Source organism: Montipora capricornis, chromosome 11 (genome assembly GCF_036669925.1).
Source record: "Montipora capricornis isolate CH-2021 chromosome 11, ASM3666992v2, whole genome shotgun sequence".
In the NCBI taxonomy this organism is placed as follows: Eukaryota; Metazoa; Cnidaria; class Anthozoa; order Scleractinia; family Acroporidae; genus Montipora; species Montipora capricornis.
In genome coordinates, this window is record NC_090893.1 from 14,635,162 (window position 1) to 14,660,161 (window position 25,000).

Sequence of the window (25,000 nt, forward strand, 5' to 3'; positions counted from 1 at the left end):
TTCGCAGCATTTCATTTGCTATTAGTAATTCCTATTATGCCTCGTTATTCAAACGATGCCGATGTTATTCAAATGAATGTAGCAAATGTCGCTCAGCATAAAATTTTTGGTGCCCGGAAGTCACGTTTCTTACACATGTAAACTTAAATAAAATTTAGCAGAACCGATGGTTGAGAATTTAATAAAGCAATTATTGCATTTGCCCTTGTTGGATATCAGATTGGTAATAGCCAACTCAGCACTACGCGCCTCGTTGGCTATTTACCATTTCGTATCCAATGCGGGCTCATGGAATAATTGTTAAAATAATATTTGTACTTTTTTCGTGCAGCTTTCAAGGGGTTGTCATCATGGCAAGCATCCAAAGAATCTTAGGAATACAAGAACTAAGTGCTGAATCAAGTGAAGATGATGCTAGGAGAACTTTTGACAAGTGGGCCGCAACGTACGAGGAGGTATGTATGCGATGGGGTTGATTACTATGAGGGATGAATGAAGGGGTCCATTTCTGAAGTAACTGTGGTGCTGTGTAGATGTGAAGTAAAACATGAAAGTTCGGTGTATCAAATCAGTGGATAAAATCAAATATTTGTGATGATGATGATTATTATTATTATTATTGTTATTATTACAATATCCATGTCACAATTCTTAACTTAAACCTTTAACATTCTATATGGTGCTTTGCACAATTTTTTAAAAAGAAACCAGAGGAATAGGTGTGCCAAGCCTTAGTAAAGAACCTCTAGGACTTAGAGTTTGTTGGATGTGTCTGTAAGGTATCGTAGTATACCTGGAGTGGTCATGTGAGGTCTTTTAAGAAAAGAGGTTCCCTTATAAAAAGGAAGAACGATTGTGTCTCTTTTCAGCTAATAGAGGACATTTATCTGATCCTTTTCGGATCAATTAAAATTAGGGGTCTAAACAGCCCATGAATTTTGAAAGCCAGCAAGCAGATAGCACAATTTGTGGTGGGGGTGGTTCTTCTGAGGAAGAGCAAATTCCAGAAATAGTCATATGTCTGTTGAGACTGTTATTTATTGTTAATAGTGTTTTTTTTAAAAAGGAAAGCCCATTTCCCATTCTGGACCTTTTTCTTCTCAAGAGCTATTGTTATTCTTGTGGCTAAATATACTTTAGACAAATTCAAGGTACAGGGGCCACTCTCATGGTTATCTTGCAAAGTTGTAGCCATGCAATGGTGCCTGCAGGACATTGCAGGGACAGATGCCTTACTCCCTATTTCTAGATTTCTTGCCATTTCGCAAAGATTTGTTGCTGTCATTTTAATTATGCTTTTGTGATTTTCTGGCAAAAAGGGGCCAAAATGGTTGCAAACGTGATACAAAATCCAGTCCCTTGCTACTCCAGGCACCAGTTGTTCGAGGGTGGATAGCGGTATCCACTGGATAAATCACTATCCGCTGGAGAACTCAATTGTTTTTGCTAGTGTTTATCTGCTAAATAGGGATTTATTATATAGATGCTTAAGAAATACCAGGATTTTTCCTTTTACTGAAAAATCATATCTTCACTGCGCATAGTGAACATTATTTTTATCTTTCGCATTTGAGAATATACAATGTAGGTGTCGTCATGGTAATGAACACGAGCTTCCTCTTCATTGTAAGATACTTTTGTGCTTTAATATATTTCTTCTCTTACTACATTAACATTCTTATTGCAAAATTTTACATTATCATGATTTGTTTTTCATAACTTTCATATCTTGTTTCATGTTACACAACATGTGAGTTTTAGCAGTTGGTGACCACTTTTTCATCATTTCGAAAATGAGTAAAACAAGTTGTTTTAAATCTGGACATTTCATCAATATCTAAATGTATATAATAAACAGATCATTGCATGGCCGCTTGGGGATACGAAAATTCGTAACCCCGCGCAGTCATGTAATATCCTCTATTTACTATGCTGATGTTTTTTGTCAGGATTCGGATCATCATGGTTACAAGGCACACGCCCTGTGCGTTGAGGCTTTCAACGAAGCCTTGAAGTCAAAAGACGTCTTTCCTGATGCCAGTAAAGAAATAAGGATCCTCGATGCTGGCGCAGGCACTGGGATTATTGGCGAAAAATTGGTTGATCTTGGTTATAGAAACATCGATGCTTTGGATATGTCTCAGAACATGCTTGATTTGGCAGCATCAAAGAATGTCTACAAGCGGCTCATTTGCGGTTATTTGTCTAAGGACCGCATTGAAGATATTAAGACTGGTGAATATGACATCACCTTGTGCGGGGGAACAATTGTCTATGGACAGGCCAAGCCTGAGGCACTGTATGAGTGTGTGCGTCACCTAAGACCAGGTCAGTCGTAAAACGAACTTCGTTTTCTAAAGTTAGAGTGTTACTGCTAGGGAAATTGATTTCAATAAAGATACAAGTAAGTAAGTAAGTAAGTAAGTAAGTAAGTAAGTTAAATACGTGTGGAATGAAAGAGAAAAAGATCGAGGCTCCACAAGTTTTCCTAAAAAGGTCAGGCTCTCCCAGGGGTTTTGTGGAACAAGCAAACATCGCTAATTTCAACTGGGGAACAGAGGAACGTCAAAATGTTTTAGGCAACCAAAAAAAAAAAAGAAAAAAAACAATTTAAAACAAATTTAGGGATAAAAATGCTGGGAACAAGTTTGAAGGTAATTTTGGGGAACATGGGAACACAATCAAATATTTAAAAGGAACAAGGACTACGACGGCGGCGTCAACTGTCGTAAGTCTTTTGCAATTACATGTATTTTATCTCGTTTATCTCGTGGCACAATGTGGGCAAAGTATCCTGAAAACAAATTGGTGCGAGAGGTTTCAGCGTAAAAATAGACAATAAAGATTTCATGTCGTCATAACCTCACCTTTGATGATTTTACGTCGTTTTTATGCAGTGTACCGCAAACATATGTGCTACAATGCGTGCGACATGGTTGTTTGTTTTTTCTCTTTTGACCAATTATTGTCTTGTGACGTCGTTCCTATAGAAGTCGTCGTTCCTTAATTAAACGCCCTTATTACAACTTATGACAAGGACAAAGAAAGAGTAGTTATTGACGTCATAATCGACGTCATCATCAGCGACGCGACGGTAAAACGAAAACGTCATTAACATTGGAAGTTCAGGTTTATTAATCTTTTTCGTCGTCATGTCGGTTTGTCTAACTTCTAAAAACTAGAGCAACTTTCCAGGAAATGAATTAGGAGGTGCGGTTTTGAAACTACGACAGGAAATTCAAATTCGTTGCCTTGTTTTCACGTTCTCCATAAAACTTGACAATTGGTCATTTTACGTCGCAGATTTGCCGAAGACGTGAGACAAAAATGAAAAAATGCACATGCAGAGCGTGCAAAGGTATTGTTTTTGCTCATTAAATATGCAAAATTTGAGACGTTTTCGTTGCCGTCGCGTCTTAGATCTTAAACCCTCTATTAGGGAAGGCAGCGAGAACGTCATCTAAAAATATAAATTCGCGTTTTTAATATGACAAGGGTGTGGTAGTTCCCCAAAAATGACAGTGTTCGAAACGGCACTTAATTTAGGGGGGAAATGAAAATTTCAAGAAGAACTGCTGACGTCTTTCATAAAACCTCAAATCTTCACGATGTTGTTTTGCTGACGACGGCAAAGAAATGGACAAAAGTGAAAAACGCACGTGTAGTGCGTGCAAAGCACGCAATAAATATGCAATAAATATGCAATAAATATGCAAACTTTGACGTTGTCGTTGCCGTCGCCGTTGTCCTTGCTTAAGCTCTCTATAGAGTGTTTCACTCACGTGATCAGTAACCTTACATTTTTTCCACCGAAACAAAAGAAAACGTTTCCATGACAATAGAGCATAGCTATATACATAGCAGACAATAGCTATATTTAAGGTTTTATGAAGAACGTCAGCACTTGACGATACATTTTAATTTTCTCCCCTAAATTAAGCGCCGCTCATAACGGTTTCATTCCTGAGAAACTGGCACACCTTTGTCATATAATGAGAATAATGAGAATTTATGTTTTGAGGTGACGTTCTCGTTGCCTTTCCCGTCGTCGCTGCTAAAGCTCAAGGTAAAGTTGAAAAGAAGGGACCCCAAGTGTTTTTTTTTGGGGGGGGGGGGGGGGGTGTAAATACCTTGTAGTGGACTTAGTGTCCTATTGTATTTAACACCGTCTTTAACACCCACCTTAGGATGAATCTTAACCGCAGTGACGTCAAGAGAAAACATTCTATTTCCGGCACTTGTTTTTGCCGTCAACCATGAATTTGTATCTGTACTGCTCTAAAAGTGTAATGATGGTAATAGTACCTTGAACATGGCAGTGACCAACTCGAAATTGTAATGGCTACTCTGGTCAATGCGTTTACATGTACTTAAAGTTGTTGTTTGACAACACCAGATTTCATTTTTTTCCCCATACAAATGTTAGTCAATTAAGAAGTCATCTTTTTCGATTGTTGGCGAAAATAACAAAAGCTTTCCACTTTAAAATCAAAAGTGCACGGCGTTGCTTTACTATTTTCAAATCATCAAAGAGACTGTCAATCACACTTGGCGATTGAAAAACCCCAATTCAACCCAAATTCATACGTCCTGGGCTCTGCGGTCAAAAGCTACAAATACAGTAGACTGTGCTGATGCCGTGAGTCAATTGACAATTATTCCATGAGATCTCGACAGCCATTGGCTATAACCAATCTCACATCCAACATGCGCGAGTGCAATAATTGCTTTATTAAATTTCATGAAAACTCTGAACTGTTTAAATTTTACAAAACGACATTATCTCGTTTCAGTGTCACAAAAACTATTGGCGCAATCAGTTTCCATACAAGGTCATCATAATTTGAGCCAATCAAAACCTCAGAAAGCCAACCAATTGAGAATTTAATAAAATCTCTATCTATATATAATGAGGATAATTCACCATGTCTTTTACAAAAATCTCGAAAATGCTACATTTTGATAATGCCGACCTAGTAGTGGAAATCGGCAAGTCATAAGCTCGATTCTTTTGAGGCAAATTTGGATTTTTCCCAAGCATACCCGAGTCATAATCAGTTTATAAATCTGACTTGTTTTTTAATCTTTTAGGAGGTCTGTTTATTTTCACGATCCGTGTCGACTCCTTTGATCCAGTGGAACTTGGTTACAGCACCAAGTTTGAAGAGATGGAGAAAGCTGGGATATGGAGCCTTGTGAAGAGAGAACGACGTGAGCTGTACTCCAATCCACATGAAGAAAGACACAGGGATTGTTACTTGATAACTTACAAAGTTTTAAAAAATAGCTGAAACTGTAATTATATGAAAGCTGGGCCATCTTACGAACATCGATGGAGGTTACTGCTTACATAATCAAGTGGACAATTTATAGTTTTTACCGAACAAGGGGTACCGTTTCTATACATCGGTTATGGGTTAATTACTGCTTAGTTAATGGTTTCCTATGGAATAAGGTTGAATATTTTACTTGAAATTTAAATGTTATTTGTATTACAATAATTATTATATACAACGAGGCTTTAGGCTTTATTGTATACAACGAGGCTTTAGGTGAGTTGTATACAAATACAAACCATATTATCCTATAAACAGGGGCGTAGCTCGAGATGTTGAAGGTGTAAGCACACGAAGAATGTTTCGAGCGCCGGGGGCCCTGCAAAGCAGAAAATTTTGAAATTTGGGTTCTCGCAAATGCCATTTCCGACTATTTCCGAAGGACATTTCAATAAATCAATGCGAAGGAAAATGCAGTACATGTAGTCAGTTGTTTATTTTACCCATCTTTAGAGTTGTCAGCAAGCTACAACACAAACAGGGAGTTTACAAGCATAGGGCAAGACGTCTCAAAATCTGTAATAACCGAGCGTCTCAAAATCTGTAATAACCGAGTGTCAAGTATTTATGAGTCAATGAGTCAATGAGTTAGTGAAGTTAATTAAACCATAAAATGAAAGCTAAAATTTCAGAGAGTGCTTAGGCCTTATCACTGAAACGAGGGCTTAGGCTTAATCAACAAATTATTGCTATATTGACTGTGAGTCCATTGACTCATGACTCATTGACTCATCCTCCTCCGTCCTCGTAATAACACGTGCGTATTTGCTTAAAGAACGCTTCGCCCCTGATAAATGTTTCACATTCAGCCAAAATTTACGCTTACCAAGCAGATCATGACGACAACAATTTTATTGGAAAAATCACACGTTATAGGACTAAAATGTACCGATTTAACAAAACATGTTGGAAGAATAAAAATAATGGCAGGGAATGAATATAAATTAGCTACACGAGTTTTCTACTTCTACTCCTGACTACTGTCACTTGACTCAAAGATTCAAATTTCGAGTGATCTGATTGGGCAGAACGTTTTATGAAATACCTCTGTATTCATAGGAAATCGAATAAATGCCGCTCTGTATTCGTAGACAATGCTTCGTTCTGACTGGCTAATGTGTAATATTTATAGGATAATATGGATTATTAAAAACTGGATCATTAGATAATGCAAATCGAGAGTTTTGATTGGCTAAGCCATCATGGGTTATGAGCCATTATACCATGATCTACAAACACGGCAAGCATATGCGTGATTTTTTGGGCCTTTTTATTTTTATTGTAGTCTAGTTTTCTATATTTTGGGGGCGTTTTTAATAAAACAATTATTCCACTTGCACTTGTTGGATATGAGATGATTATAGCCAACTCGGCGCTATGCGCCTCGTTGGCTATCTATCATCTCATATCCAACGCGCGCTCATGGAATAATTGTTAAATATATGCAATGTTTGGGTGTTGTCTGTAGAGATTTCGGAATAATTTAGCTTAGCAAGAGCAGGGATAATTTGCAGAACACCGAACGCTGATTTGTTAGCTTTCAGGTTTCTTTTGCATAGCTTAGTTACATTTCCATCCGCATACCCAGTCGTTTACAAACATACAAACAGTTAATCAGAGTTGTTGCTCAATAGGAAGAGCACCCGACCAGTGTTACGTAGGTCGAATTTTTCATGCCCTTTCCCAGTTGCTGCCAAGCAACTAGCTCAGTTATCATTCTCACATGCGAAATACATCGTGAACCTGTAAATCATGGTTTGAACCCAGGAGTCATATCATCATTAAGTAAAGTACGATCGTCCGGGTCTTGAGAAGGACTGTTTGAGATGACATTGACTTGCGTTTCGACAACCGGAGCGGAAGTCATCTTCAGAGTCAAGTGATTTGTGTAACGGAGTTCTTATAGTATCTACTGACGTTACACAAATAACTTCACTCTGAAGATGACTTCCGCTCAGGTTGTCGAAACGTCAGTCAATGTCATCTCAAACAGTCCTCCTCAGGACTACACTCACCCGGACGATCGTACTTTACTTAATGACATCGTTAACTATCAATAGATGCCTACAATTATTTTACTCACATGGTGACACGGCATGGGCCAATAATCACACGGCGGCCATGTTAAGTCGCGATCGAGGGATTGTAAACTTTTGTTTTTTCCCACCGAAACTCGTTCCCAAACATTTCAACTCGAGGCTCGTGGTACGAAATCTATTGTCTATGGCCGATATGACCGCCGCGCGAATAAGGCCCATTTATATATTAGTGCATGATCTTCGACGGCGACGTCGTCGAAAACGTCACCTTTAAATATAACTTTCCACTGTCGTAAATCTTTCGCGATTATTGCGAAATAAAGTTTAAAAAAATATAATGAAAGGTTCACGGCCATCTGTGTGCTCGCGTTGTCGTCAAAATCTCAAAGTTTGGTGATTCCACGTCGTTGTTACACAGAATATCGCAAAAAATATATGGCACATTTTTTTTTTTGTTAGCCAGTGATATTATTGTTTTATGGAGCTTATAACCCAACCCAATCTCGTCCCCAGGGTCTCTCTTCTTAAGGAAGGGACAAGAAGAGACCCTGGGGACGAGGTTGAACCCAACCATGTCTCAACATTGGGTTAAGACCAAAGGGGAGGGAAGTCATTAGATTTACGACATGAGAAGTGTTCTTAAAATGTTTTAATGCGTATTTTAAAAGCAATTTTGTCCAGGATTGTATATGTGCTCTTCAAGCACATTTTGATTTCACTGGTTTACGCGACGGTTTTGTAAGAAAAGAAAAAAACAGCTTTGGCCTAATTGATTTGAAAAAGAAAAAAAAAAGAGGTACATGTATACTGTTATGTTAGAATGGATAAGTTTATTTTTTTAGTACATGCATAGCTTTTAGAAAGGTATCGCTGACTTAAAGGTTTCGACAGACTGACGGAGAATACATTTTCATTCTGTCGTGTTTTTGAGGTGTAGATATTAAAGAACAAAGATTAGGTCTAAGGGAATAAAAGTATGGGGGGAAAAAAAGTCATCGGCTGGTTAAGAGGAAAATAATTTCTTTTTGCGAAAATAGAGCCTGATTCACACGTGCGACGCAACGTCAAATTAAAACGAAAGGGTATAAACGTGAGAACTACTGCAAACACAAATGAAAAAACCCCATTTTCTTGAATTTACATGAGAATCGGGAGAACGAAAACACTATCATGCATCAACACTAATTCCATACCACCCTGATTGAAGTTCAAACCAAGATGGCGTCAGCCCCTCCCTTCATAGCTGACTACAATTGCGCCTGCACATTTTTTAATCATCCTTGCTTTGCCTTCTGTGTGAACGTCGCTTATCACACGAAGATCACGAGGTTGCACGAACATTTTCATTGGCTGAAGACAAAAACCGTTCCGACACAACTTTCAAAATAGATGTAACGCCAGGCAACGTTTGAAAAAAATCGCCACAGCGTTGTCAAGGAGCGCTGCAGAAGGTAGAAACGACTTGTACTTCTCACAAGGGTTGGGCAAGAATTGATCGCGAAATGTGTACCTTGGAGAATGTACACTACACGCACATGTGATTTACGTCGCGACAAAATAACGACTTCAGTTGCGACGAAAAAGTTGACAGTATAAGAAATGTATAATAGACCGCTGTACAGTTGTGTGCTTAGTTACCTGGCCATTAAATGACAGTGAAGCTGGTGTTGACCTTGTCATGATACAGACCTTCCTTCTTTTGTTATGTTAATGATGTTGTTGTTATGCTAATTAGTAAGAATCTACATAAGAAAGACAGTGTGAGGTTTCTATCAAAACAAGGTCTACTCTAGCCTCACTTTCATTCACAGGCCAGGTAACTAAGCACAACTTTAAAATGGACTATAATAGGCCTTTTGCAACTAACGATCACATGGTACAAAATCTGCCATGCTAGAGGGCAAGCTCATTATTATTCCCCCACTGGGACATCAAAACAAAGGCAAGTCAAGCTTGACTGGTTTAGGTCTCTTTGTTTTAATGTCCCAGTAGGGGAATAATAATGAGCTTGCCCTCCAGCATGGCGGATTTTGTATCATGTGATCGTTTGTTGCAAAAGGCCTATTGCTCCAACCCGAATCTAGCTTAGTGACCTGGCTTCCTCAAGTCTGATATAACTCAGTGGTTGAGCTCTCGAACGAGAAATCGGAAGGTTATAGCTTCGATTGTCATTGGAAGCATTTGGGTTGATGTTTTGGTCATATTCACGTCATTTCCTTTTGTTTCGGTCAACGTGAGGGAAGGCATCTCCTGAGAACTACACAAAGTAATATTCCGATTCAACCCGGTATTCCTTTTGCGTAAAATTACACTCCAAAAAAAGATTCTTGAAAACGGCCACGGTGCGTTTAGTTAAAACTAAAATGTTGTTACTTCCTGTTCAAAACAAATGCCTATTTTCCCATTCGTGTACGCCACTTAAAGGTTGAGAATATCACTTTGTGTAAAACGCCAGAGAGTGTCAGAATGGTCTGAAACGTCATCCTGTTTTTACAAACTGACAGAATACAGCTTCAGTTCACTTTAAAAAGCCTTAGCCTTCATTACGCACTTGTCCCAATCCTACGGTGACGATTGGAAACTGACCCATTGCGTGACACATTTTGCGTGTCAAAGTAACATTCCAACGTGAACCAACTTTCTATGGGCTCTTATTCCGTGCTTTTGCTTGTAAGTCGTAAATTATTTCTAAAGCCTTCCTTGGAGTTAAAGACTCTGGATTTAGCAATAAAATTGCTTTAGTGAGTTCGGTTTCCACCTCAGAATCCCGTGTGCAAGTTGTTGGCATTCCAACCCCTTGAGAAACTTCCGAATCACTTGAATTTCCCACCGAATTTTTCTCCTTTCGTTTCTCAATTTTGTTCACCTCTAAAGTGTCTTCATAAATGCTATCATTTTGTTCTAAATTGTTAAGAATTTCTCTGGCGCGAGTTTCAACCAGCGCAGGAACTCCGGCAAGCTTGGCGACGTCGATTCCAAACGATTTGTGGTCACACCCATGCTAAAAAAATAAATAAATAATAGAAAAAAATTAACGTTTATTATTTGGTGTATTAAGAAGTTGGATAAGAACCACTTATGTCTTGGTTTGACCCTAAGGTTAGCGTTATTTTGAGCTTTGGGTAAATGCAGCAGTTAATCTTCACTTAAAGAGCAGCATTTGGGGGACACTTTGTGACATAAATTGTCTGTATTCTGAGACACAAGCGATGTTAAAGTTGGCTAGAAGAGCAAGGGGACACTTCGAGACGCTTATTGAAATCCGCGTGAATCTAATTAGGGTCAAACCTGGACATATCTCTACGCAAGACCAGGGAGTGTTTATTTCAACGGAAGGCCAGAGAGTTCTTGCTCTTCACAACAGCTCACAGATGAAAGTTTTAGCAACTTAAGTTTAAGTATCACGCTTTATAAATACCTCAAAAAGGTTAATTAATCTTTTAGCCGTCGGGCAGGATTTGCGTTACTTACAATGACTTTGAAAGTGAAGCTGATTCCATCCCTGTCCTTCTTAGCAGTCACGTGGTAACAATCCACACGAGGTAGAATATCTGCTAGTTTCGCAAGCTGATAGTAATGAGTGGAAGCTAACGTTCGGCAGTTTATGGCACTGTGAAGATGTTCGATGACTGACCAAGCTATCGAGAGGCCGTCAAGCATAGACGTTCCACGGCCTGCGCGGAAAAAAATGAAAGCAACAATTTAACAGAAAGAAATGAAAAAAACTTTCATGTGTTTGTGCAGTGGTTGTCGACTTAGCGCCGTAAAACGAACGCGAATACTTTGGTCAATCACAACACACGCAGACAAATAAATGCCCCGTCTCACCAGCCTTCAATATTCATAAACTCTGTGGGGCGTTAAAGATCCCACACACTAGTCGAAAAGAGTAGGGCATGTAGTTCCCGGTGTTGTGGTCTGGCCTTTCCTTCAGCAATGTGGTCGGCTTGGCGTAATCTTCTGAATGGACTACTGATCGATGAGACCACATAACAGCAAAACAGACAGTAGTCAAATTGAAGGAGTCCAAGTGCTGAAACTGGTAAACTGGTAAACTGGAATGACGTGACAGCCACGTTTACATACGCTCTTGCAAACACTTCTATTGACCAGTCGAAGCACGCGTACTATCTGAGTTATTTTAGAAAGTATACTTGTTTAATTCTGATTCTGTACTGACAAACGAGCGAAACCAGCAAACGCGGAAATATCGCGAAATGCTAAGATAGCGCGAAGAGATATCTTGCAGTGAAGTCTTCGTTACTAAAAACTCCTTTATTAATTTGACATTGCAACGCTTTTTTGAAAACGGCTATATTCTCGAGAATCTTAGGTTGTGTTCGATTGACCTCAACTAAGAATACGAACGTTTGCTTCTAAAAATTACACCTGCGAGAATTTTGATACTATCAGAATACATATCGTTTCCCGATAAAATGTTATGGAGGTATCTTGAAGTCCCAAATTTACATCCAAAGAAAAATATGGAGGTTATCATCTCGTTTACTCTTATTCCAGAATAACTTCGAACGCGCCCTTAGGTCGCACTGTGACCGCCTCGATGTCTTCTCCTTACCAATTTCGTCGACTACAACAAGCGATTTTTCCGTTGCATTTGCCAGGATGAAGGCTGTTTCTAACATCTCCGACATGAAAGTTGACTGATACTGTACCAGATTGTCGCTTGCTCCGATTCGCGCGAACACACGGTCCACAATTCCTAGAATAATGAAAATCAAAGCGGTCTAAAAATCAGAATTAACTATGAGAGGGTGACGTGAAGTGCTATTTTCTACCCATGTACACCATGTGAGCGTTAGCCCTACTAATGAAAATGGGCCCACTCAAGGACAGAGAAAAACTCTGACCAGGGTGGGAATTGAACCCACGACCTTCGGGTTAGATCACCGCTGCTCTACCGACTGAGCTGCAAGGTCAGACGGGAGCAGGTCGTGGGAATTGAAGATGTCAAATTCCAGCAATGAATATGTACAAGTACAAGGGGATACGTGAGGGTGGTTGAATCAAAGCGAATCTCGACCCATGCAGGGGAGATGTCTTTTGCCTAAAAATGGAGAAAAGAGGCCTCTTCACGAAAGGAAAGACAAACGCTACACTTACAAAGAATGTGTTTATTTCTGCAACTTTTTTTTTTCATCGACCTGCCTGATAAGACTTCCCCAGCGAAAACTTATTTATGTACATACCAATTTCGGCACTTTGGGCCGGAACAAACGAACCAGCTTGAGCCAAGATGGCGAGCAATGCATTTTGACGAAGAAATGTACTCTTTCCTAGGAAATAGCAAATATTATTCAAAACGAATTCCAACGATGATTCACGTCACCACGGTATTCCCTGGAACCTAAATAGCATGTGTAAGCGGAGAGGGGTGGGTGGACTATCGAAGAAAAACATGTGGTGCTGGGGGATAGGAAGTGCTAATTTTTTTCTTTCTGTATGTTTCCTTTTTTTTTTTTCATCGTCTGTTACCTTGTAACATTATTGAGGACGAATTTTTCTACAGAGCGGCCGTATGACAGACATGTGTTGCGGTCACACGGAATGGGGGTAAAAGAAAATCAGACGTCTCAAACCATGTTTCCTTAACAGAAGTGTCCACATTATAGTGGCGGTATCCTAAGTTTTCTTCCTATATTCTCGCGCTAATGTTGCACTAAGAACGACGTACATTGCTCTAATGTCGAACTTGCGTTGCATGTCTTGTAAACATTATGTTTAAATTGTGCATTAATCTTGTGATTATATTGCCCCAATGACTCGCCAACACTGCACCGATAATGCGCAAATATCGGTCTCATATCGGGGTGTTTAATCTACTGACCATATTGCCCCAATACTTCGTCAACACTGCGCAAATAATGCGCAAACATTGATCTCACTCATATCGTGGCGCTTACCGGGATTTTGAACTACTTACCACCCATATTTGGTCCTGTCACAATCCAAACATTTCTTTCTCCTAGCTCACAGTCATTACAAACAAAGCTGTTGGGTTGTAGCATGTCCACAACTGGGTGTCGCCCTCCTTTGACTTGAAATTCCTTATGGTTTTTAACGTCAGGTTTTACGTAACCTCTCTGTAAAGCGAGTAGCGCAAGCGAGGTCGTAACGTCTAATTCGGCCATTGAAATTGCAAGTCGCTTGAGGTGCTCTGCATGGGATGTTACCTAAGTACCCGAAAATCGCAAAAAAAAAAAAAAAAAGAAAAAGTGCAAATACTTATTCTTTGAAATCTCGACATAGCATACATACAACACATTTGGATATGGAATGAAATGAGTTTATATATATTTGGCGGGAGGGTTTTAGATGAAGAAGTGAAGTGATTACACAGTGTTTTTGTCTTCCAATAGACCTTATTCGCTTGTAAAGGTCGTTTTTCCAGTCTAGATCATGTGACAATAGTCAAGAGGGTACTCAGTTCCTTTCAAAGTCGGACACATTCCCGTCACCAGAGCCTCGGGTCGACCCAAGGCTCTGGGAAACTCTATGTAGGAGAACATGCGCATGCAGTAGGCTTCTCATAGCCAAACAATGGCTATTTGAACCCCACGGCGCCTGCTCACTCCTCCTGCAAACATGAATCCACCAATTAGAGACGCTTTTGATTGTTCTTCACGAAAACCAATGAGAAGAAACTTTGCTTAAGGGTTCCCAGAGCTCTGCTCTCCCTCAGTCAAGAGAGGAGCTCTGGGGTCGCGATTGAGTCGGACATAGTCAAGCTTACATGCACTCTTATTAACAAACAAGACAAAGGATCAAATTCCTTGGTACCGCCACATGATCTGTATTGGGGAAAAAAAAAAAAAAGCAACAAGCGAATAAGGTCTGTTCTCCTAAATTTTCGATCACTTTTCATTTGACTATGACTTTGAGATCTGGTTATCAAAGTTCCAAGGCCAGCTGGGGTCCGTTTCTCGAAAGTCCCGAAAACTTTTCGGGCCCGAAAAGCCATTTGTGAAACGGCGGCCAACCGCTTATTTTGGAAAACCGATCGTTTAACGTGTTTTCAAGGTAACAAAAGGAGAAATAAATGTGAACTTTGACGACTTAAATCCTCTCCGTTCGTGAGATACAAAGGGAATTGTGACACCCGAAAATGGCCCGTAAAGTTTCGGGAGTTTCGAGAAACGGGCCTCAGGTGACATTTAATTTAATGCGTGACGTAGCAAGTCACGACCTCGCAATCTTTCAGCTGAAACTTTTTCTAGCGCATCAAACGTTTCAGTCAGTTTTAAACTAATGATAACTATTATGGATGAATCCTACAAGCGCTTCCAAGTATAAATAAACAAAGTAATGCAATGATTTCTCCCACACCTGATTGCAGAGATCTTCAGATAAAGCTCTCTGAACCCGTTCGTGCTCCTCTTGCAAAGCTTTGAGTCTTGCATTTAGTTCCTGTAGTTTCAAAGTACTGTAACGAACTTTACTTGACGTCGCTTCCAAAAACACGAAATCTTGATTTTCTTTTAGTAATTCCGTCTTCGTTATAGGGATTTCCACAACTCTTATAAATGACTTATGGCCGTTGATAACCAGCCGGGGAATATTCAGCGTCTCTCTGCGAAACAGAATGAGACCAGCGAACAGCAAAAATCTGGTGTTAGTTGAGGCAGCACCCTTGACTAACTACCGGTAGCTTTTCCTGATATCCGTTTTTCGTCGTTGGTTACATCGCTGGGGGTATGAATGGGGATCTGGCTAAGGCATTGATAACGATTTCTAGTCAAAATTCAACAAATTTGACCTTTGAACGCGCCAATCGTTTCTACGTAAATTCTCTCACGACTTGAAGTAACTCTAGAACAAAAAAAATTACCCAAAATATATCTTTATCGACTTCAAGCGAGTCCCAGCACACAAAAACATGGTTTTCAAGTGTTCACCCATGACCCTTTCTTGGGCATCAGTCGCCAGAAATAGTTATAGATAGTTCGTGAATTGAAAACGAGAAGTCGTTTAAAGGAATCAGTAGCTTTGAAGCAGTGTTGCGGCTGCCATCAACCTAACCCTTATTAAGCGTGTTACTTAAAATCTCGTGAGTGCGTTGGTTAAATGTAGTGTAATAATTGAAAGGTGGAAAACTCCCTGTTAGGGAGATGAGCAAATTTGATGATGATGATGATGACGATGGCGACAGACGATTTCCTTAATTAATAATGTCATGAAAAAGTTATGTAGAAACCATTTGAATGCAATCAATGTGAAATTATTTCATTTTGACCAGAAATAGCATAGCAAAAGCTGTGAGAAGGATTCTTGACTCACTAGTATAAAATCACACTCAGGTAGCTCAAGCTCGATATATGTACGAGTATCTGCACTGTACTATATTATGCAAGAGTAGAAATGTAAGGATTTGTATGGGGAAAACGGTTTTTCTCAAAATTACAAAAAAATATTTACGATCAGTTTAAAAAAAAAAAAAAAATCTTTCCTTGCTTCAGTCTTGTGTCTCTCTGGTACGGTTTCAGGCTGGGTCGATTCAGAGCGATTTAAGTGGTTTTTGGTTCCTCTTCTTTTCCCTCTATATATTCTTTTCCAAGCTTGGGGGCCGAGACGAAGCCGCTGAACGGAATCACTCAAGGAAAAGGGCCATAAATTCGCTCCCAAGGCTTCGATCACCTCGAAATTCCACGTAGATCACGGACGATACCTCCGATACCCATTCGTCCCCTTCATTCGAGCCACTTGTACACTGAGAAGGAATTAAGCCAATATCTGCAAACATTTGCTTCGAGAACCATCGGATGAGGTTTTTTTCACAAGCCGCGCTACCGAAACCGTTGGAAGATCGCTTAGCGACCCGCGATTGGTCAATGCGACACAATGGTGACTAATCGTGAGTCTTGGGCCGGGTCGCTAAGCGATCTTCCAACGGTTTCGGTAACGCGGCTTGTGAATAAAGCCTCATTCGATGGCTCTTGAAGCAAATGAGAAAAAACGTTTTCCCCATACAAATCATTATATTTCTAATCTTGCACAATATAATATAGTACAGTACAGATGCTCACACATCGAGCTTGGGCTACCTGTGATAAAATATCAATAAATAAATAAATAAATAAATAAATAAATAACAAAGGACCACTTTTTTAAAGCATACCTGTAAAGATCCCGTAACTCCTCTACTTCTCTCGTATTTTCATCTAGTTTCACCTTAATCTCGTCAGCTGTATTTGAATAACCTTCCATCATGCTGTTCTCTGATACAATTTGGGCAACAGCCGTGTCCAGCTCATTATACAAACCATCCAACTGGTCGAAATCCGCCATAAATAGGTGATCAATCACCCGAAGATTGGCCTCAAAGTAAGAGTTATGTACAAGTGAAACAATGTTCTTGTAAATAACCATGGCCCCATGGATGGCGCGTAAGTCGCTTAAGTTGGCAACTCCAGTCGCAACCTTTAAAATAACATACAAAGCATTTACACATGGCGAATAGGCCATTTCCGAGTTCATGTCTGCCTCCTCTTCAAAGCGAGTCTTAGTGCGAAGTGTTTGTTGTGAAAATTAGGTTTCATTCATATGTAAAGTAGAACTAATTACCATCACAAAAACTTCGCACTTAGACTCGCTTTGAAGAGGAGGCAGACACGAACTCGGAAATGGCCTATAGTCTTTGCTAATTCATTTAAATGCTTATTAGAGCGCTTTGAGCAATGTGCAGAGACCCACGACCTTCCACTTAACAGACTGATGGCGTTATCTAATTAAGCTATTCGGGCGCCGATTCATATTTTTTGTGAACAGTTCGTTTATTTTTTTAAAATGATACTCTTAACTTGGCTGGGCTTTAGTTTCACTGTGAAATCATACAACTCACATCTCCAAAAAGTTCATTTCTTTTCTAGCTAACTTGACAATATTGGTCTATTGCAACAATGGCCCTACATCCTGGATGCTATGAGCTGAAATCGGTTTTGGGCCCAGGTGCTGGTTTTCGATTGGATCGCAGGCTCAAGCCAGGTAAACTTATTGTAAAAATAAATAATACAGGAGCTCCGCTTTTAGGCTTGGCTAAATCTATATATTATGTTTCTCATAATTATCAGAACCGAGTTTTCATGCTGGGAGGAAGTCTAATTTCTGATGATTGAATGACTGAATGAATTAGTCAGAAATTGATATTCTGACTGCACGATGGAAAGGCTCGCGGGGTGTCACGGGACTAGTTAAAGTGCCCCTGTGACCAAAAAATCAATTCATATTTTTCTTTGGATTTCAAAACTATGTTAACAAAACACTAAGTGACCCACGTTTTAAGCCTTGATTTCAAAAATACACCTCTTTATTTTAACTGTAATTTTCCTATTTAATGGTCCGCCATTACTAACATTATGTTCTTGAGAGAGCTGGATCGAGGAGAAAATGACGTCAAAGGTTCACTAGTTTAAGAATGCAATACGTGTGTACGCCGCAGAATTAATATTCAGCACGGGGGTTTTGGGCTTTCAGACTTTTAAACTCACGCTCGGCATATATAATAAGCTGCGTTCACACGCTGAAATTTTAAGCTAGTGAGCCTCTGACGTCACTTTTCCCTGGATCCAACCGTCTGAGGTCCAATCGGTCAGTTTTGAACGTGAGTAATGGCGGACCGTGAAATCCAAAACTTACACTCAAAGTAAACGGCCTTTGGATAAAAATGAAAGCTCAAACTTTTGCCAGTCAGGTGTTAAGCAAACACACTTTCAAAATCTGAAGGAAAAAGGAAGTGGTTTTTTTTATCACAGGGGCACTTTAAGGGTATTTAACAGTTTTGGCGGGAGACTTAGGTCATTCTAGGTCAGTCAGTCTCCCGGTCAGTTTACTTTATTATTATGTCCTGTTTTAATTATGGCCACCCTTTCCTCGGGCTTTTGTGCTGCTGCATTACACGAGGAATACATTTCCAAATGTTTTTTGGCCACGTCTAAAGGAAAGTTTTTTTAGTGGATTTTCGTATGTAGTGCAGCACGAATTTAAAGATTATATTTAACTTTAGTTTTTACAGTAGGATTGTCTTGCATCTGTACGGCTGTCTGACATATCCTAAATACACTTTCACTCGAAGCTCATTGTAGTGTAGTTAGAATTTAAGCTTTTCGTCTACATCACTTACTCTCTGCATTTTACGTTCAATATCTGGGCAAATCTTCAAGTTTTTCCTCAGCTCTTCAGCAAGAGGCCTGTTGATAGAAAAGAACTCGACAGCATTCAGCCTCAATTGGATGACATCCAATTCTGTCGATGGTGCACATAAACGAGAATACAACAATCTTTGTCCTGATGCTGTGGTGGTGTTATTCATGACTCCAAACAAGGTAGCTTTTTTGTCCGTTCCCATCAAGGGTTTGGTCAATTCTAACGCTCTCCTTGTGTTGGAGTCAATGGCCATGTGGGTTCCATGTGAAAATTTGGAAGGATGGCTGACAAGAGGTGCAACATGTCTTTGGGTGTACGACACAAATTTCAAGAGAGCAGCACCTGCAGCCTTTTCCAATGACGAAAACTGCGATGATATCATGGATGAGAAAAGTTCTGGCGCAAAGCTGTCAGTTTGCGTTGATGCTTCTGTATTGAACCACTCCGATGGAACAAGAGTGAGGTGGAAGTCCTTAACTTTTTCCAGTGGAGACCTTTTTGATGTCATCCCTGTTTTGGGATTGTGTGTTACTTTGGAATCTTCGAGATGGTCTTTAGCCATCAACACCTGTTGGGAGAAATCAAGAAAAAGTACTGCTAGCATTTAAGGGTTGACTAACTATTGCTAGGGACAGCTTATCAAAAATAGGATTATACTTGGACCTAATCCCTTACTGTAGATTCTTAGAGGTCTGTGTTCACAGCAAGACTGCGAGTACTCCCATCCAATCTAGAACTTGGTCATTGAAGAACCGACTGGCAGAAGTATCAAAATAGAGTGAGTGGAATTGATGTGTGTGGGCTCTTTATTGAATGAGCGTTGTGTGAGACACAGCCTATCGTTTGGTTGTCATCACCCAATAAAGCCAAAGTATCTAACAGGGTGATTATAAAATAACCAGCTACTGCTGATTCCTTCTTGCAAGTTATCCTTTTTAATAATACGACAGCACTATCTAACTCCAAAAAAGGGGGCAGATAAAGTTATTCTATACTCTACATGTCGCTGTTGAAGACTTTTGTGATTTCCAAGCAAAGGCAGCTCTCTCTCCTTGGAAGCACTTGAGGTTTTTAATTTTTTTTTCTTCTTTCATAGGGTAGTCCAGTACTATGTCATCTGCTCTAACTAGTCAGCTATGAGGGGTGACATACACACACCATGTGTTGCATGGTGACAAGAAAAAAACAAAACCTCTAGCACCACACCCACCTCTGCAGGGCTGACCCTTGACAAGTCCTCTTCTAGGTTTTCAAGAGATGACACACCCAGATGAAATTCTCCAGTGGATAGATCAAGCCAGCCCAGCCCGAGAGAAGAATCAGGTCCCTGGGCAATACTCATCAGATAGTTGGCATCTGGTTTCTGCGGTTCCAGAAGGGTCCCTGGTGTGACCAGTCGCACAACTTCGCGGTGGATTAAACGGGAATTAGTGGGTGTCCTGTAATAAAGTTTGATAGTTTCATTGTTTAAAGAGATTAATAATGATAATGAACTTTATTTATAAGTGTCAGGTAGAGCTGCCAGTGCACTGATTGGGGTAACTGTACAGAAATTTATCAAATCAAATAAAATCACTCATAATTGTTAAGGTTGGTTTTTGAGTAAATTATGGAAAACTATACTACCTGAACATACTTCACCCACATAAGACACCTACATCTAGTTTGAGAATCAAACCCAGGCCACATTTGTGGGAGGGGAGTGCTCTCACCACTGTGCCATCCCTGTTCGACCCTTACCATTTAACCCAAAGCAGACTAACTAGTAACAAACAACATTTAAGAATTAGATGTATTTAAGATCAAAGATTTCCAGATTCAAGAATCATCACTTGATGCCACTGTACAATTTTGACCCTGCGTGTTCATCGAGGATCAAACGAAAAAAAAAAAAGTTCTGCTACAGATTATAACTGCTTACTTTGACAACAGCTTTAATTTTAAGAAAGGATAAGGATGGGAGGCATTCCTTTGAAGCTGGCTATGTAGTAGATCGAACATGACTAATCAAGAACCACAATGTTGCGTTATGATCGGGTGCGTTAAATTGTGGACCCTCTCGGAAATAGTGTGTGTGGGCAAAACCATGAGGAGTTCTCGTGCTCTTAAGCTTGTACTGTAGTCACATGTACTGCCTTATATATTTAACAATTACAGCTGTATTGCATGAGCGCATGTTGGATATGAGATGATAGATAGCATGTGGAAATGATAACTGAGCTAGTTGCTTGGCAGCAACTGGGAAAGGGCATTAAAATACGACCTACGTAACACTTGTTGGGTGCTCTACTTATTGAGCAAGAACTCCGAATAATTCTTTGTATGTATGTTTACGACTGGGTATGCGGATGTAAATGCAAATAAGCTATGTAAAAGAAAGCTGAAAGCTAACCAATCAGTGTTCGGTGTTCTGCAAATTATCCCTGCTCTTTCTAAGCTAAAATATTCCGAAATCTCTACAGACAACATCCAAACATTGCATATATTTAACAATTATTCCATGAGCGCGCGTTGGATATGAGATGATAGATAGCCAATGAGGCGCGTAGCGCCGAGTTGGCTATAATCATCTCATATCCAACAAGCGCGAGTGGAATAATTGTTTTATTTAAAAAGTCCCCAAAATATAGAAAACTAGACTATAATAAAAATAAGGCCCAAAAAATCACGCATATGCTTGCCGTGTTTGTAGATCATGGTATTGCATTATCCAATGATCCAGTTTTTAATAATGAAGATTATCCACTGGAAGGTGGTAGCTGTTTAACTACCCAATCCAAAGTAACATTGTCAATCTTTTTTATGATATATGCCTTATAAATGGATGTAAAGAAATGTAATACATGTATAAGGGGGACAAAACGTTCTCGGACAAAGTTGACTTTTCTGATTGACCATAATTTTCTCAACAATATTACATAACACAGGTTACATGTATATCAATGGGATGCACTCACTTGCTGGGTTGCTGAGGGCAGATTGCAAGCTGAAAACCTTGTTGAACAAGCGTTGTAAGCCAGCTATCTAAGGACCTCACAGGAAACCCGGCCATGAGCCTATTAACATTGGGATTCCTAGAGATTCGAAGAGATGTCTTTTCTGCAACTTTTACAGCATCGTCACTGTAGATTTCATAAAAGTCACCAACTTGGAAGAGTACAATGAAGTCAGGATACTTGCTCTTGATTTGCAAGTATTGTTTTGAAAGGCCAGGCATCTTTAGGTGTGACACACTTGCATGGGTTGTCAATGTCAGCTCAATTTGATCAAGGCTTTTCAACCCAACAATGCTGAAAAAAACAAACAAAAAAAAAAAAATCAATTCAAACAAAGGAACTTCAAGATATGAGATGTAAAATGGTTACAGAATACTCAATTCACATATGCAAGGTGTCAACTATTTCTTTCTTATCCCCTATGTGCTTTGAGAACAGAACATATTACAATTCTGTGCTCAGTTATCAGACCTTTGAATAAAAGTGGCTGGAGTTGACCTTGTTTTGATACAAACCTCACTGCCCTTTCTTATGTAAATTGAAACTCATTAGCAATGAGTCTTGTATCAAAGCAATGTCAACTCCTGCCTCGCTTTTATTCAAAGCCCTGGTAACTGAGCACTGAGAACTGTAAAATGGTCTATTGACTTCCTGACATCTTTCTTCTGAATTGTTCTTTCAAGAACAAGATCCCCTATGCTCTTCTCTCCAACTACATTCCCACGACCTCTCCCTTGGCTTCTTGGGGCTGCCCCAGCCCAGAAGGCAAGGGGGAGGTCCTGGAAAAAGAGGTTGTCGTCTCTCCAGTGCAAAGGTTCAGTTTATATCCTTGGCTTGCTCATGACGGCCATGTTGGTGTGCTGAATAGCGAAAAAAAATATTTGCAAATTTGGCTCTACTATTATGCAAAATGCAAGCGACATTTTGCTTTTGTTGTTTTTGTTTTGTACACCAACATGGCTGTCTAACCATTGCAAATGCAAGCCAAGAATTACCACTTTCCCCCTTTAATATTATCACTGTCACGACAGTGCTTCCTTTCTCCCCTTCTAGACTGCATTGTCTGTACTAAAAGTGAATCAATAGGGAGCTTAAGCACGTGCGTTTTTGAGACGCGGACGGCAACCGGAGAGAACATTACACGTGCCAGGACAGTGATGTCTCCAAGATTTTTATACTAATCATCTCTAATGGAGAAACGATACTCAGCACTATAAATGTGGTTGAGTGAAGACAAGTTGAAAGGGAAAACAGATCACTTCCGGTTGCCATCCGCGTCTCAAAAATGTGCGTGCTTAAGGTCCCTAAATTTTGTTGGTTAGAGACTTGTGCCCAGAAATGAAGCCAATCAGATGCAAGCTTAATATTAATTTGTGAGCAAGAGTGAATTAGATAAGAGTGTTGTTATGGCATGGATGGCCTCCCCAGCACAGTCACAAATGAGTCCATTTTTAGAATACATGTACCCGTTCCTGCGAAAATCAGTTGTCATGTCCCTGAAAAAAACATGGCAGAAGCAGTCATGTATGATATGGCTTCTTCTGATTGGTTAGAATTGACGGCCCTTTGCTTGTTTCGCGCGCAAAGTGTATCTCAAAATAAATCCATTTGTGACTGCACTGGGGCAAGGCCACAAAGTGATATATCAACACTCTTATTTAATTCACTCTTGTTGTGATAAACACCAGGAAGTGTTCGATTGTAACCTACCATAAATGCCAACTACTTCTTTGTTATAACATTGTAATGCATCAGTCAATTCCAGCAGTGCCCATCCCCCCCCCCCACCCCCGGGCTAACCCCCGGGCATTAGCATTAAAAAAGAAAAAAAGGGCAAATCTAAATGCCCCGGCGTGGGGACGAAGAAAGAGGGCAAATGCCCCGCCCCCGCGGAATTGAAATAGCTGTGTTCACGTCGGTGATCGTTTTTTGATAAACCAAATATAGTTCACCTTGTCGCTGTAAAGAATCACAACATTTTAAATGATGATGAATCGCATTTTAAGCTCGCAAGATTTGTCTTGAAGATCGCATCATTTGAATTCGCAAACCTTCTGTATTTTAACTCCACTTTCTTGAATTTAAAAATTGCTAGGCTAGTTTTGAATGTGAAATGCGAAGTAGTTGTGTTTACGAAGTCTTCACGTCAGTGATTGTTTTGTGATATTAGTTCACCTTGTCGCTTTTACATATTCATATGCTTACAAGTATAAATGAAGAAATACTTAAAATTGAGAAAACGTACCTTTAAAAACATCCACAAGTTTTTCGAGCCTGTGATGGACAAGCCAGTCTTTAACAAAGGCCTCGTCTTTTCCGATAAAATCTTCCATGTTAATTCGAAAACATGTGTGTCAAATGCCAGGGGGTTGCCCCGGGGTAGGCTAATGCCCAGCCCCCGGGCCCCGATAAAATTGCTAATTCCGCACCCCTTGGACTGAGAACTTGAGCAAATTCCCCTCGGTTGCCCGGGGGGATGGGGGGGGGGGGGGGGGACCGCTGGAATTGATTGATGCATAAACAATAGTAAGGTTAGGGTTGGATTTAGGTAAGGATTACGTCAAGTGTTTTTTTAACCTTGGAAAAGACCAAGGGATGTGGAAGTTGTGACATTTGTCATGAGACACGTGCGCATTATAATCCAGCATTTTTCGCCATAATATCCTGGTCGCACATATCAGAAGCACTAAGTTTTTTAATCATTTTACAAACTGAATGTAAACTCACCTAGAAAGTAGCTTCGCAGCTCTAACCGGGTTGCGAAACATCGTGGAATTGGAACCTGTTACTTTAATTCTTCTGCTGTCCCGCCATTTTTAATTGTTTACGAAGCAGAGATATTATTGGCTCAGAGGCTGTTATCATATGGACCATATTGTCGATGTATGATACATAAAAAGACCTGTACTCACACGTGGTGAAAAAGTTCTGCTCGGCTTGGTGCAAAATCAAAAATGTTTGGTACGGGTTCTGTGCCTTTCCATTACCTACAAGGTCTCAGACTGTCTTTGTATTCGCCTGAAGAGCTAAAGAAACTTAGCGTTAAAAAGATAACGAATCCGGAAACCTTCGACGAGTTGTTACATCCAAATTTCGGAGGTTTGTACGATCCGGCCCTCGGTCCAACCGATAAAGATGACTTATGCGGTACTTGTGCACAGAACTACATTTTCTGTCCTGGGCATTTTGGACATTTGGAACTGCCACTTCCCGTGTATCATCCGTTGTTTTTCAAAGTTTTACAAAAGATTTTGAAATCATCTTGTTTTCGATGCGGTCATCTTCTAATTCCCAGAGTCGCGCGTCATGTTTTTCTCAGGTAAGGAGATAAAGGTTTTAAAACCCTCGGCAAATCAATAAACAATGATTGTTGTCCAGTCATATACATGTACAACTTTTTCATTGTTTTGGAAACTGGTCATTATTTACCCTAGATCCGCCCTGGCAGACCTTTTCCACGGTTTAAGGGTGA

General features: G+C 40.0%; 3 protein-coding genes across 3 annotated transcripts in view; 2 read left to right on the forward strand and 1 right to left on the reverse strand.

Annotated features, from left to right (window-relative positions):
- LOC138023648 (methyltransferase-like protein 27) overlaps positions 1 to 7,713 on the forward strand; it is an 8,712-nt gene extending 999 nt beyond the window's left edge. Inside the window, exons 2-4 of the mRNA XM_068870690.1 lie at positions 332 to 455; positions 1,950 to 2,328; positions 5,092 to 7,713. Of these exons, the coding sequence (XP_068726791.1) occupies positions 351 to 455; positions 1,950 to 2,328; positions 5,092 to 5,291 (684 nt within the window). The 5' untranslated portion in view covers positions 332 to 350 and the 3' untranslated portion in view covers positions 5,292 to 7,713. The remainder of the gene's footprint in view (positions 1 to 331; positions 456 to 1,949; positions 2,329 to 5,091) is intronic.
- Positions 7,714 to 8,189: 476 nt separating this feature from the next.
- Positions 8,190 to 24,354, reverse strand: LOC138023647 (DNA mismatch repair protein MutS-like). Its single transcript, XM_068870689.1, has 11 exons — positions 24,256 to 24,354; positions 21,490 to 21,822; positions 19,743 to 19,971; positions 18,510 to 19,100; positions 16,509 to 16,810; positions 14,720 to 14,963; positions 13,317 to 13,566; positions 12,583 to 12,669; positions 11,952 to 12,095; positions 10,847 to 11,049; positions 8,190 to 10,376 (listed from the first exon to the last, which is right to left on the reverse strand). Exons 1-11 carry the CDS (start codon positions 24,294 to 24,296, stop codon positions 10,017 to 10,019), a joined length of 2,784 nt encoding a protein of 927 aa, XP_068726790.1. The 5' UTR covers positions 24,297 to 24,354; the 3' UTR covers positions 8,190 to 10,016.
- An 83-nt stretch (positions 24,355 to 24,437) lies between these two features.
- Positions 24,438 to 25,000, forward strand: part of LOC138024940 (DNA-directed RNA polymerase I subunit RPA1-like) — a 54,306-nt gene continuing 53,743 nt past the window's right edge. The window contains exon 1 of the mRNA XM_068872139.1: positions 24,438 to 24,847. Within this exon, the coding sequence (XP_068728240.1) occupies positions 24,483 to 24,847 (365 nt within the window). The 5' untranslated portion in view covers positions 24,438 to 24,482. The remainder of the gene's footprint in view (positions 24,848 to 25,000) is intronic.